The sequence below is a fragment of the Chiloscyllium punctatum genome, chromosome 7 (assembly GCF_047496795.1).
Source record: "Chiloscyllium punctatum isolate Juve2018m chromosome 7, sChiPun1.3, whole genome shotgun sequence".
Taxonomy (NCBI): Eukaryota; Metazoa; Chordata; class Chondrichthyes; order Orectolobiformes; family Hemiscylliidae; genus Chiloscyllium; species Chiloscyllium punctatum.
In genome coordinates this window covers 84023605-84038107 of record NC_092745.1, presented here as the reverse complement: position 1 = coordinate 84038107, position 14503 = coordinate 84023605, and the positions used below count along the sequence as shown (strand labels likewise).

The window sequence follows — 14503 nt, the reverse complement described above, 5'->3', positions numbered from 1 at the left end:
AGGTCATGGAAGGCCGAACAAGGAGCTTTTTTTTTGGCCGGGACTTTTTCAGACAGGACGCCTGTGACCAGTGGAGTGCCACAAGGATCGGTGCTGGGTCCTCTACTTTTTGTCATTTACATAAATGATTTGAATGTAAGCATAAGAGGTACAGTTAGTAAGTTTGCAGATGACACCAAAATTGGAGGTGTAGTGGACAGCAAAGAGGGTTACCTCAGATTACAACAGCACCCGCTGGGCCAATGGGCTGAGAAGAGGCAGATGGAGTTTAATTCAGATAAATGCGAGGTGCTGCATTTTGGGAAAGCAAATCTTAGCAGGATTTATACACTTAATGGTAGGGTCCTAGGGAGTGCTTCTGAACAAAGAGACCTTGGAGTGCAGATTCATAGCTCCTTGAAAGTGGAGTTGCAGGTAGGTAGGATAGTGAAAAAGGCATTTGGTATGCTTTCCTTTATTGGTCAGAGTATTGAGTACAGGAGTTAGGAGGTCATGTCGCGGCTGTACAGGACATTGGTTAGGCCACTGTTGGAATATTGTGTGCCATTCTGGCTCCTTCCTATCGGAAAGATGTTGTGAAACTTGAAAGGGTTCAGAAAAGATTTACTAGTATGTTGCCAGGGTTGGAGGATTTGAGCTCCACGGAGAGGCTGAACAGGCTGGGGCTATTTTCCCTGAGCGTCGGATGCTGAGGGGTGACCTTATAGAGGTTTACAAAATTATGAGGGGCATGGATAGGATAAATAGACAAAGTCTTTTTCCTGGGATCGGGGAGTCAGAACTAGAGGGCATAGGTTTAGGGTGAGAGGGGAAAGAGACCTAAGGGGCAACTTTTTCATGCAGATCGTGGTATGTGTATGGAATGACATGCCAGAGGATGTGGTGGAGGCTGGTACAATTGCAACATTTAAGACACATTTGGATGGGTATATGAATAGGAAGAGTTTGGAGGGATATGGGCCAGGTGCTTGCAGGTGTGACTAGATTGGGTTGGGATATCTGGTTGGCATAGACAGATTGGACCGAAAAGTCCGTTTCCATGCTGTACATCTCTATGACTGAAAATAGATAGGAGTTCATTTTCAACATGGTGCCAAATGTTAAGATCTTTATATTCTGCAGGCAGTATTATCCTAGAAACACTGCTGTTCCACTCCCACGGTAGGATTCAATCATTACAATATTGTGGCTTTGGTGGAATTTAGAAAAATATCAAGCAGGTTTTTAGCTCCAACCTGTGCTCTCCCTTGGAGATACATCTATCCATCTTGAACAGATTGATGGACAAAATGAATAGTGGCTTTCAAGGCATCACTTCTTCAGGAGTCTGCTCTCAAACTGATTAGCAGAAGGCAAAAGTGAGGACTGCAGATGCTAGAGATTAGAGTCAGGATTAGAGTGGTGCTGGAAGAGCACAGCAAATCAGGCAGTATCCAAGGAACAGGAAAATCGATGTTTTGGGCAGGAGCCCTTCATCAGGAATGAGGCTGGAAGAAATGTTCCCTGAAGCACTCTCTGTGAGAAGGCGTCCAGTCTCCCCAATATAGAGGAGACCGCCTCGGGAGCAACAGATACAATAAAAGACATTTGTGGAAGTGAAGGTGAAACTTTGATGGATGTGGAAGGCTCCTTTGGGGCCTTGGATAGAGGTGAGGGGAGAGGTGTGGGCACAGGTTTTGCAATTCCTGCTGTGGCAGGGGTTAGTGCCAGGAGGGGAGGATGGGTTGTTGGGGGGCGTGGGCCTGACCTCTCTCCACCGCAGCGGCTTCCAGCCTCATTCCTGATGAAGGGCTCCTGCCCGAAATGTCTATTTTCCAGCTCTTCTAATCCTGTACAGCAGCAACATAACCTCCCAACTCCTGTACTCGATACTCTGACTGATGAAGGTTTAGTAGATAGGCTGAGTCCAGACCCTTTGGGAGTAGCAGTGTGAAGTAGAAATTTGATTTCATTTAATTCTTGGACTGTGGATGTTGTCTAAGGCAGCATTTATTGCCCATCCCAACTTGTCCTTGGGAAGATGGTGGTGTACTGCCTCCTTGAATTGCTGTAGTCCTGGAGATGTCACTCTCATCTCACCATTTTGAGTTCAGCTCTTCTGTCTCTGTCTGGACCAAGGCTGTAAATAAGTCAGGAGCTGAGGGACCTTGGTGGAACCCAAACTCATTGTCAGTCAGAACGTTATTGCTGTGGGGATGCCATTTTACTGTTGATGATCCCTTTGATCACTTTGCTGATAATTGAGAATGGAGATAAAAGATGGCAATTGGTTGGGTTGGATTTGTGCTGCTTTTCAAGCACAGGACATACCTGTGTAATCTTCCATATTATCATGATGAAGTAGCTGTAACAACAATGTTGTAGCTGTAATAGAACAATGTATTTCGGTGTATGGTCACTTCTGAAACACATGTCTTCAGTGGTATTGCTGGAATGCCAGCTATTGTCTAGCGTCTTCATTCTTTTCTTGATGCCAGCAGGAAAGAATCAAATTAGCTGTAGACTGACATCAGTATTATTGGGGCCCTTGGGAGTAGACCAAGAAGGATTATATACTTGGCACTGCTTCTGAAGATGGATATGAATGTTTCAACCTTGTCTTTTGCATTAATGTGCTGGGCTTGCTCATTGTTGATGATAGAGATACTTGTAGGCCCGTCATCTCCTGATTGTGATATGTTAGTCTACCACCATTCATGACTGGATCTGGCAGGACTGCAGAGCTTAGATTTGATCCATTGATTGTGGGATCAATTAACTCTGCTAATGCATGCTAAATCAGCTGTCACCATGTATGTTATAGTTTCAGCGGTTTAGCATCGCTTATTTAGGTATGCCTGACAGTACTTTTGACATGCTTCCTGCACTCAGCAATGAATTAGATTCAATCCCTTGATCAAATACCTTGATATAATGATATAGTAAATGATATGCTCAAGAATGAAGTTACAATTTTTGGTTGAATACAATCCTGCTGATGTTGAGATTTCACAGTGCCTTATCAATGCCCAGTTTTGAGTTGCGAGGTCTGTTAAAAGTGTCTCCTGTTTAATGTGGCAGAGGTGAAACTGAACATGGTGGAGAAATTCCTCTATATGAAGATAAGACATTGTATCCACTGTTAATGTATGTGCCATCATGAGCAAATGCATCTGCAGAATATTGACTAGAGGGGGTGAGGTCAATATGTTTTCTCTCACATGGGTTCTCTCACAACCTGCTGCACAGCCAGTCTGGCAGCTGTGTCCTGCAAACCTTATCCAGTTCATTCACAAGCGGTGCTACTGAGCCACTCCAATTGATGCATGTTGAAATCTCCCATCCAGCACACTCTTTGTTGTTGCCACCCTCATTGCTTCTTCTAAGTATTATTTAACATGTGAATGTATTGTTTAATCAGTTGAAGTGGTGTAGGAAGTAACAAAAAGAAGGTTTTCTTGCCCATGTTTTACCTGATCCCATGAGATTTCCTGGGATCTTGAATCTCCGAATAACGATTTCCTTCTGATTATATAACACTATGCTGCCAACTCTGGTGTATCTACCCTGCTTGTTGATAGTTTGTATTCTGCTTGTGCTGGTGTCTGGGACATGGTCTGTAAAGTATGATTCCATGACTGTGACTATGTTAAGCTTTACTTGAGTAATCTGTGAGACAACACAAGCCTGGTGGCTCTTTGGTAACACTGCTGCCTCACAGTGCCAGGGAGCTGGATTCGATTCTACCCTTAAGTGATTGTGAAAACTCTACACAGATACTCTTCCCTATGTATGTGTGGGTTTACTCAGGGTGCACCGGTTTCCTCCCACATTCAGAAGATATGCAGGTGAGGTGGATTGGTCATGATAAATTGCCCATAGTGTCCACAGGTGTGCAGGCTAGGTGAGTTAGCCATGGGATAGGCTATATGGGTGGATCTGGGTGGGGTGCAAGGTAAAAACAATGACTGCAGATGCTGAAAACCAAATACTGGATTAGTGGTGCTGGAAGAGCACAGCAGTTCAGGCAGCATCCAACGAGCAGCGAAATCAACGTTTCGGGCAAAAGCCCGGTGCAGTTTGGAGGGTCAGTGCGGACTCAATGGACTGAACAGCCTGCTTCTGCACTGTCAGAATTCTATAACATGTTAGTAAGGAGGACTTTGCAGAGTTGAGGGGGGCTAGGTTTCCCATTGTCATCACAATTGTGATGAGGTAAATGCCACCTGGTCCATCCAATTTCATTCCTTGCAATAGGCTTTGTAAGATTTGATACTGGATTAGTGGTGCTGGAAGAGCACAGCAGTTCAGGCAGCATCCAACGAGCAGCGAAATCGACGTTTCGGGCAAAAGCCCTTCATTGATACAACAGAGTAGCTTGCTAGCCCATTTCACAGGGCAATTAAGAATCAACCAAACTTTTATGTTTTGAAACAGAATGCCAAACTAGGTGAGGACAGCAGATTTCCATTACTAATGCGACTAGTATGCCCTTTATCTTGTTATATTTGAATTCATTATAGCATATGTTGCCCTCACTCTGAATGCCAACATTTCCCTTTCTCCACCATTTCACAGTGACAGAGACCTATTGGGCCAGATTGCCCTAGCAATAAATGAACTGCTCCAGTCTGCAGATGTTGCTAGTCATGACCATTTTAAGGGTTCCAACAAAAGCAAAATCAGCCTTCCATGACTTCTCCTGAAATCACTAAGGGGACACTGTTTAGAAGTAGTAGAGTTAGCAAACCATCTTTTAAGAAAAGCAATATGGGTTGATTACTCAGTTACTCAAATCAATGCACCAAAAATTTGTCTGCCTTTAAAGCTTTGGTCTACTGTTCTTTTTTATTATAGCATTTCTCTGTTGTGATTCAGAATTCTACACAGTGAGGAACATTTTCATATTTCAAGCAGTTGCTGCTATTGCATATTTACTTCTTTATCTACTTCAAGATGATCACTGAGGAGAGAGCAGGGAGTTCTGAAACCATAGCAACTAAATATAAAAGTACAGAAGGGTTCAAAGTTTCAGCCTCTATTACATGGACAACATGAATCTCTGTAACTATGTCCTCATCACCTTCTACTTTGGAGCCTTTTACCCTTCTGGTGAAAAAAAGAACTACATGACTTTTTTGTTGGCCTAGGGCTATAATGCTTGCCACAGAGAGTGAATTCTGGCATGATGAATGGACTTTAGCATCTCTGGACTCAGCTAACCAACGTATATTTAAAGCCATACATCTAGCTCCATCGGTGGCACAGTGCTTAGCACTGTTGCCTTACAGTGCCAGAGACCAGGGTTCAATTCCTGCCTCGGGCAACTGTCTGTGTGGAGTTTGCACATTCTCCCCCGTCTGCGTGGGTTTCCTCCCACAGTCCGAAGTGTGCAGGTTAGGTGAATTGACCATGGTGAAGGGGGAATGGGTCTGGGTAGGTTGCTCTTTGGAGGGTCAGTGTGGAGTTGTTGAGCCAAAGGGCCTGTTTCCACAGTGTAAGTAATCTAATCAAGACAGTCATGTAAGATTCCATCCTGCTCCTCTGTGTCCCCTATTAGTGGGACATTCACTGAGTGCTGTGGCCTTTGATTAATTTTTTGTGCTGCTACAGCTGTGACCCGGTCTTTCGCTCTCTTTGTCTTTGTAACTATATATACAGCTGGCTGGATTGTGTACCTCTGGTGGACTTTCTAACTAGCCCCTTTCTTCTCATGTGCCTTTTGGTGGATTTTCTGAGTGCTTATTTCTTCCCCTTCCCAGTCAGTACTTGCAACTTTGTGTATTGTTTTACTCACTGTGTCCAACTGATGTTTCATTTTCTTGTTCCTTGTGCTTGACGCATTTTCCATTGTGGATCTTCTGCTGTATTTTCTCAGCTTTTGCATGGGAACCTCCCCATTGTTTGGTACCTCAGTTAATTATTCACTGACCCCTATGACCACTGACCTTCTAGTCAGACATTTCTACCACATCTGCATTTGAATTTAGGTTTGCCTTGTGGTTTAGCTGTAACACTGTAATATCTCTGGGTTTCACTTTAGGCTATTATTCTTTACCTGCTGGTCCAGTCACTGTATGCTACCAAGTAGAAAAGTGTAGTCTACAAGTGAATTTCAATAAAGTTTGTTAATGTAATTACTTAAAAGAAATGAGAAAAGAGAGAATACTTTTGCAGCCTTACAGTCTCAGATTCCAGTTCTACTTTATTTGAAGTCACACTGACATTGAATCTTTTGCCCATGCTCCACAGCTATTCTTGAAGTAAGGACACAATTAACCCTCAACTGTACACTGTTCACCAGCCAAATAACAGAAGAAACAAATACGGAGAAAGGATACCTATTATTGAAACAAATGAAATTGTTATTCACTATAGTTAAGTTTTTAAAAAAAAGATTTTTGAAATCAATAGTGCCTAATTTAAAACTTAAGGAAGATTTACTTCAATAAAATGAAAGGGACCTAATTAAGATATTATTTTGTGTTAAATTAAAAGCAATAACTCTCTACCCTTTACAATGTATAGTGTTTTTTTGGGATATTTTTTGTCATTGCACCATTGATCAATAAACAATTGGTTTTCCTTAGATTTTACAAAATAGTTTTTCATATGGCATATTCATTTTTGGAAATAAATTCAATAACCCATTAAACAAGTATGGGGATTGTGATTGACCTGAACCCAATCATTGTGACATAAGTGACATGTTAAATTCACACTGCCACCTGTTTTAAAAGATTGCTGCCTGCACCAGAGCACATTAGCACTCATCTTTTATATTTTGTATTCCTCTGCCCTGCACTATTCTACTTACTGTAGGTCAACTTTTAGCTAATTTGGCCACATACCCTCAGGGTCTCCATGAAACCCTTTCCTTACTTTTTCTTCAAACAACGTTGCAAAATCAAAACCATTAAACATATGTTCAAATTGCACCCCAAACATTTTCATCCTTTTGCTGCTAGTAACTACCTTGACATATTTCATACATTAAAGGCTTTATATAAATATAAATCATTTATTGTTGAGCATGAGAAAATTATTATTAACTTAATAACAAATTTTCACAATTAATGTGGAATATAAATGTTTGAGCTTATCTCAAAAGAGTTCAAAGAAATGAACTAGGATATAATTCAAAGTTGACACATATGTTGTATAGTGAAAAAACATAACTTAATTGGAGGTAACATTTATTAAAGCACATACATTGGTAACTCAGTTTCTTCTGAATGGAACAATTTATTTATTTTCCTACAGTTCTCAGTGTTCAGCTAAATTGAGAATTTGTGAAGTGATACTGATGAAGGAAACAGGAATACTAATGTGACGACGTTCCATCACTACATTCTTTATTTAGGTTCTCTGCATTTTTAATATTGGAAAAGACCTTGAAGCCAAATCTGGCACAAAAAAATCAACCATTTTGGCATTCTCTATAATTAATTTGGGATGTAGAAAGCTAACTACAGTAGGTGAAGTATAAAGTGCAATGAAAGAAGAACTCAGAAGTGTTCTTGCCTGAGGAAATTCAACCATCTGGTACGCTGCATATTTCAGATCTAGATACTATAGTAAGGGTAGAACAGTTTGAACTACATGCCAATAAAAGTGGCAAATTAAAGATATTATTCATATATTTGGACTTGTATAGAATGTAACTATTTTAAGTGACTAAAATTGTTCCCTATTTTATCTAAGTAATAATGAAAATTCAGAAGGAACTCAATGTTTTCAAACTGTATTTTATAATTTTATATCAATTCTCGAGTGCAGTGAATACCTACTTAGACTCCAGGATTTTTAAAAGTATATTCAAAGTATATTTTTAAAAGTATATTCTTCAATGTGCAATCACACTACCATCTATTACACAGTTGTTTTCTTAGCCAGCTATTTACTTTTGTCATGTAGAAAAGCAAAGTTTTCTGAAGTTAGTTTTAATTATTTTTTACTCGTAGCTGATCTGTTGCTCAAAACTGCCCTAAATTATTGCTGTTTCTCACTAGTAAATTTACAATTTCATACAATTGAGTGGATGTTGACCTTAGGCATTAGAATAAAACAGGTGATATTTTGACAGCATCTCTGTTAAACCTCTACAAGTTGCTACTTCCATTGGTTTCCATAGCTTGTCACATATTACACAAATTTAATGTCAACCCCAATGCGACCACAAGTATATCAATATGGAAATGGAAGTGCCATAAGACACCGCAAGATGATTAGTTTTAAATATGCTGCATTGAGACATATCATAAGAAAAAGTAGAAATGAAAATCATAAGGACTCATAGGCTCAGATTTTCACCATATTCAAGAACCTCTCCAACTTGGCAAAAATAGAGGAGGTTCATAGAAATCCCAAGTCCTGCACCAAAACACATCATTCCCCTCTTTCAGGGGGCAGGAATAGTGTCACATGATTGACGGAGAGAGCTGGCCATTCAAACTGTCAGCTGCTTTCATATTTGCATGATTCTTGTGAAGTACTTACCTGCCCGAAAGTCAAAGTATGCTGTTTAGCCCAAATAAATGCAGGTCTGAACCTTGTGGAGTCATTTGGATAGCCAAAACGCTCTTTGGAAAGAAAGGTGTCCTTTTGAATTTTATCCCAGATCGGATTTAGGGATGCTAAACAGATCTTTAGTGGAAGTAAGACACCCTTTGAGAGAGGTCAGGTACTCTTTGGGATTCTTAAAATTAGATATAGGTGTGGAAAGAAGTGCAGAAACATCTTGAGACTGTCAAAGCACTGTCAAGATTCTATCAAGACAGTGAAGGCTTTTAAAACCCCAGTCTCTTTAACTTTTGAAGAAGAATATCCAAAGAGTTCTTTTAAAAATGTTTTCCATTTCAAAATAGTGACATTAATCAGAGGATTTCCATTCCCAGATTAGTGTAGCATGACTGATTTCACTTGGTTCCATTATCATAGTGGGGTGCCTTCCATTTAATAGTTTGATTGACAGCTACATGAGATTTTGAACTTTTTGATCTAGAATGCTAGTTGCAATTGGATTAAATACCTTTTGTAAGAATTTATTGTGGTGAAGGAATTTAAAAGTAATACATGCTTTTATGAGTGTAAGTGTTTTTCTCACTATAATGAAGTCTGCAACATACTTAATTTATTTAATAGAGATTTTCTTTTCACATCTGTGTAAAAGTCCTGAGTTTGCCCCAATGTGTATATTAGGTAAGTTGCATGAGAGGTGAAAAGTTATATGTTGCTAGGTGGGGAAAATGAGTTGGCATGGAGTTACCACTAAGCTGTCAAAGGCTTGATGAAGAGCCAACAGTCAGAGTTTGGCATGGAGTCTTGGGGGGGTGGTATTGGGGTGGGTGGCATTGGAGGTACGTGTTGATCTCCCCTGCCCCCACCACATCCAACCCTCCAACTCGGCACAGCCCTCTTGACCTGTCCTAACTGTTCACCTTCCTTCCACCTATCCAGTCCACGCTCCCCACTGACCTATCACAATCACCCCCCAATCTGCATCTACCTATCGCCTTCCCAGCTACCTTCCCCTCACTCCCAACCTCACCCTTCTATTTATTTCTCAGCCTCCTCCGTCCACCCAATCCTCACATTCCTGATGAAGGAATTATGTCTGAAACATCAACACTCCTGCTCCTTGGATGCTGCCTGACCTGCTGTGCTTTTCCAATGCCATATGTTCGATTCTGATCTCTAGCATCTGCAGTCCTTGCTTTCTCCTACATGTTGGTGTGTAAAGTTTATTAAGTGGCATAGGTTAGCATGGGGAGTTTTCCTGAAAAACAAAAATTAACAGCAAACTGGTACAAAAATAGGTGCAAACTCCAGTGGTGAGAATGACACAGAGTCTTCTGAGGGATACAGAAAGGTTAAGTGAGTCAGCAAAAACTTGGCAAGTGGGAATATAGTATAGGAAAATGCGAGGTTATGCACTTTGGTAAAAATTAATAGAAGTACTGAATATTATTTAAATGGAGATAGATTGCAGAAACCTGGAGCACAAAGTCCTCACTTTCTCCTACATGTTGGTGTATAAAGTGTATTAATTGGCATAGGCTGGCATGGGGATTTTGTTACAAAAATAGGGTCAAGCTCCAATGCTGAGGTTGACACAGAGTCTTCAGAGGTTTAAGTGAGTGGGCAAAAACTTGGCAAATGGAATATAGTATAGGGAAATGTGAGGTTATACACTTTGGTAAAAATTCACAGAAGTGCTGAATATTATTTAAATGGAGATAGATTGCAGAAAGCTGTCACACAAAGGGAGTCAGGGATGCTAGTGCATGAATCACAGAAAACTAGAATCCAAGTTCAGCAAGTATTAGGGAAGTCAAATGGTTATTGATCTTAATTTCAAAGGGACTCAAATATAAAAATGCAAAAGTCTTGCTAAAATGTCATGAGGCATTATGCAGGCGACATTTAGAATATTGCAGACAGATTTATCCCCTTATCTAAGATATGCTGACTTTGGAAGTTGACAGAATTTTCGCTACGTTATTTCCAGGAATGGAGAGATTTCTTTGTGGGGAGATGTTGAGGAGGGTGGGCTTGTACTCAATGTGGTTAAGAAGAAAGAAAGGAAACCTTATTGAAACATATAAGATTCTTAGGGGGCTTGATAGGGTAGATATGTAGATGTTGATGCCCCCTGTCGGCATCAATCGAGGACCAGATGACATAATCTCAAAGTGTGGCACTGGAAAAGCAGAACTGTTCAGAGAACATCTCCGGAACACATGCACGCAACAACTACCATAACCCACCCCCCACCACCACCCCCCCACCCCCCACTGCCGACCACTTCACCTCCCTCTCCGCCTCTGCCAAGGCGATGCAAGTCCTGGGAGTCATCCACCGCCAAATCAAAGCCACCCAATGCCTGGAGGAAGAATGTCTCATCTTCCCCCTTGAGGCCTTCCAACCACAGGGCATCAATGTCGATTTCATCAGTTTCCTCATCTCTGTTCCCCCTAGCTTATCCCAGATCCAACCTTCCAACTCAGCACCTGTCCATCTTCCATCCCACCTATCCACTCCACCCTCCACTCTGACTAATCACTATCACTCCCCACCTTCATCTACCCATAGCATGCCCAGCTACCTTCCCCAAGCCCATTTATCTCTCAGCCCACTTAGCACCACCCCACACCCCCACATTCCTGATGAACAGCTTATGCCTGAAACATTGAGTCTCCTGTTCCTCAGATGCTGCCTGACCTGCTGTGTTTTGCCACTGCCACACTTTTTGACTTGGATCTCCAGCATCTGCAGTCCTCATTTTCTCCTAAACACGATCTCAGAATATGGTTTTTCCCATTTATGACAGACATAAGAAGAAATTTCTTCTTTCAGATGATAGTGAATCTGTGGAATTCTTTACCACAGAGGGCTAACAAGGCTGAGCCATTCAGTATATTCAAGGTGCAGATGGACAGATTTTTTAACCAGTAGGGCAATCAAGAATTATGGGTAAAGGTAAGAAAGTGAAATTGAGAATTATGCGATCACTATGATCTCATGATCTCATTGAATGATAGAACAGATTTAGTTGGCCAAAAAACCTTCTCTGTTCCGATGTCCTATGGTCTTAAAAATATTTTGTTCTGATCCTTTTCTGTAAAGTAAAAATGTTTGTGAAATGTTTCAAATATCCTGAGCCATTCAAACTTTTATTTATTTCACTGACAGATACAGATCCACATGAAAGTTGGAATCAAAAGAAACAGTTCATGCATCGTGCAGGCATGGGAGCCCTGTGACTGCTGAGTGAGGAAATTACAAAACAAAAACCCATGTTGAACTTTATTCAGGCAAGTGGATAACAACTGGAAGTCACCTGGCCTCAATCTGACCTGCACAAAATGGGAAATCTTTACAGCTTTTGTTCCTCATTTTGAATTTAAGCTTCTTCCTCTACTGATTGCACACATTATTTTCATCTAATATTGATTCCTCCGAAGGATGATTTGTTCAAAAAATCTTTTAGAATAAAGATGCTTCTAAGTTTGTTAACACTGATAATTTTCTATATCCCACATACTGAGGCAGATGGACTTGTTCATCTGAATGGAGGGATTATAGTTGGTAGGGGGCAACATACATACGTGACAGACAATGACCTGCAGTTCAACATTCCCAAAACCAAAGACTCCTGCAAGGTCGAAGTTATACTGAATGAACCTATAACACAACGAGTTGGAAAATTAACTCCTCAGGTAGGTAATCTTAAACTTTATAAATGCCATGTTGTATAAAAATCAAACTGAAATATCCCCATACCTGTCTTTTTGAATATGTTGTAATGCAAAACAGGTTTCATGCATTTTGTCAAACAATTCAATTTCAAATACTGAAGCTGATCTTTTCTAATTCTAACATTTAGAGAAGGATTCAAATCAAGTACTTTCCTCTTGTAAATGCACTGCCTTATAAACTTTATAAATTCAAAATATGTGAATAATGATATGAAATGCACATATTTTTATTACATTTATTAATACTTTCTGTATTCATTCAGAATTACTGATGATGCTTTCTACTGGGATTTTGATGATGCCAGGCTTCCAATTTAAACAGAGACACAAAAAAATGCAGATGTTGAAATCCAAGGTAGATGAGCAGGAGGCTGGAAAAGCACAGCAAGCCAAGCAGCATCAGGAAGTAGAGAAGTCAATGTGTTGGGTGTAACCCTTCTTCAGGACCAGGGTTAGGTGTGGGGGGAGCTGCAGATAAAGGTTAAGGGAGGCTGGTGGGGAAGGGTTTTGGGTAGGGAGGGGTGGGGTGGTGAGGTAGGGATAGGTGAACACAGGTAGAGGGCATGACCTGAGGGTAGGTCAATGGGAGGAATGAATCCAGTTGATAGCTGGAAGGAAGAGTTCTGGTTGGTAGCTGGAAGCAAAGGTGTTTAACAATTTCACTAATGGAACATGGTTAACTCTCTGAAATGGAGAAACAAAGTCCAGTGGCACAAGTTTGGACATCTCTCTTCAGTTCCAAGCTCATACAAAACATTCAGCTGACCTCATGTACGTCCACAGAATATGGATAGTACTAAGTATAGTAAAATTATATGGTACGCTGGTGAAATTTCTACAGAAGAGGATCTGCCTATGCCCCAATACAGGAGGTGGTTGTGGGGAAATTGGGTTGATTAAATATTAATAAAGAGATTAAAACAATTACAGTATTTATAGCTCCTAATGTAGAAAGCCTCCCGGGGTCTGGATAGGGTACATCATAGGTTGCCAACAGAAGCAGAGATGTAAATTGCAACAATTTCAGCCACAATCTGCTGATCTTTCTTATTTATAGAGATATGCCAGAGGTATGGAGGATTGGAAATGTTATACTGTTGTTCAAAAAAGTGACAGAGACAAGTCTGGTAACTATTGGCCGGTCAGCCAGATATTGGGAATGGCAAAGTTTTAGAAACAATAATACAGAGCAAATGATTGGCAGTTGAGAAAGTATGGGTTAAGAAACGAGTAAGGGTTTCCATTCCTGCAAGCTCCCCTTTAATATAGCCTTTGGACTCCAGGAATTGTGAGACAAAATATGCACAAAAGGAGATTTGGCTCAACATCATATTTGTTCAATTATTGAACTCAGAGATTGTCTCCCAAGTATTGGTCTTCCCGTCATTTGTGTGGAATTTAACACAAAACCTCTTTACAATTATTGATTGAAACTTAAATAAATGACCACATCTGTGATTTGACTGCAATTTAACATCTCTCCACTATAAACTGCTCTTTGATTTGAATGAAGCTTGTAATCACCAAACAACTCGCGGTTATCTCTGTTAATTTTAAGCTTGGATCTTGAAGTCATCAGTCTCCATCCTTCTTCCTTATGCAGTGACCAGGCAATGGTCTTATTTACCTTTCAACTTGATTCGTCTCTCAAGTTTCACTCTTGTTGTCACACTGCGGAATCACCAAGTGTTTAATAACTCTTTTATCAGTGATTTATTTCATGCCTTGGTCTACACAGGACTGCCTGAACCAAATGTTATTTCCATAACAAAGACCAATGCACTCCCTACCCATAATGGGGGATACTTAACTCCAGAATTGGTGATGTGTGTCTGGCACTTCATTCTGTATTTTGGGATAAGTACTAGCTGCTTTTTCTTTTAACAGCACAGCTTTGAATGAAGCTTCCTTTCACTTGCACTGTAAGTTCTCCAGTCCAGTCGACTTTTCAAAAGGGAATGTAGATTGTCTGCCTGGATGATTTTAAAGCCCAACTGATAAATGAAAAAGGTGGCAGCCTATGCATGAAAGGCAGGGTATCGTATATACGGTGAATAGGTATTTGTTTGGGCTGAAGGATATGGAACCACCAGAGCGGTAAAGATAGAGAGGGTGGCAGTGTTTGAATGACATTCCCATGATTCTGGTACAGAGATGAACAGTGTCCAAGAAGCAAGAAACCATGAGTTGTGAATGAGAGGAAACTTAATTGGAGCAAGTGTACATTCCATTCAGCCCAGAGCATGGAATCCAACTGCTTGGCC

At 40.6% G+C, this 14503-nt stretch overlaps 1 protein-coding gene across 4 annotated transcripts in view; it reads left to right on the top strand.

The window, feature by feature from the left end:
• frem1b (Fras1 related extracellular matrix 1b) overlaps positions 1-14503 on the top strand; it is a 195636-nt gene that overhangs the window by 19897 nt on the left and 161236 nt on the right. For 3 of the 4 annotated variants that reach the window (XM_072574233.1, XM_072574232.1, XM_072574235.1), the window contains one exon: positions 11674-12200. In XM_072574233.1, coding sequence (XP_072430334.1) covers positions 11979-12200 — 222 coding nt within the window. In that variant the 5' untranslated portion in view covers positions 11674-11978. The remainder of the gene's footprint in view (positions 1-11673; positions 12201-14503) is intronic. The other variant, XM_072574234.1, reaches the window with a different exon arrangement.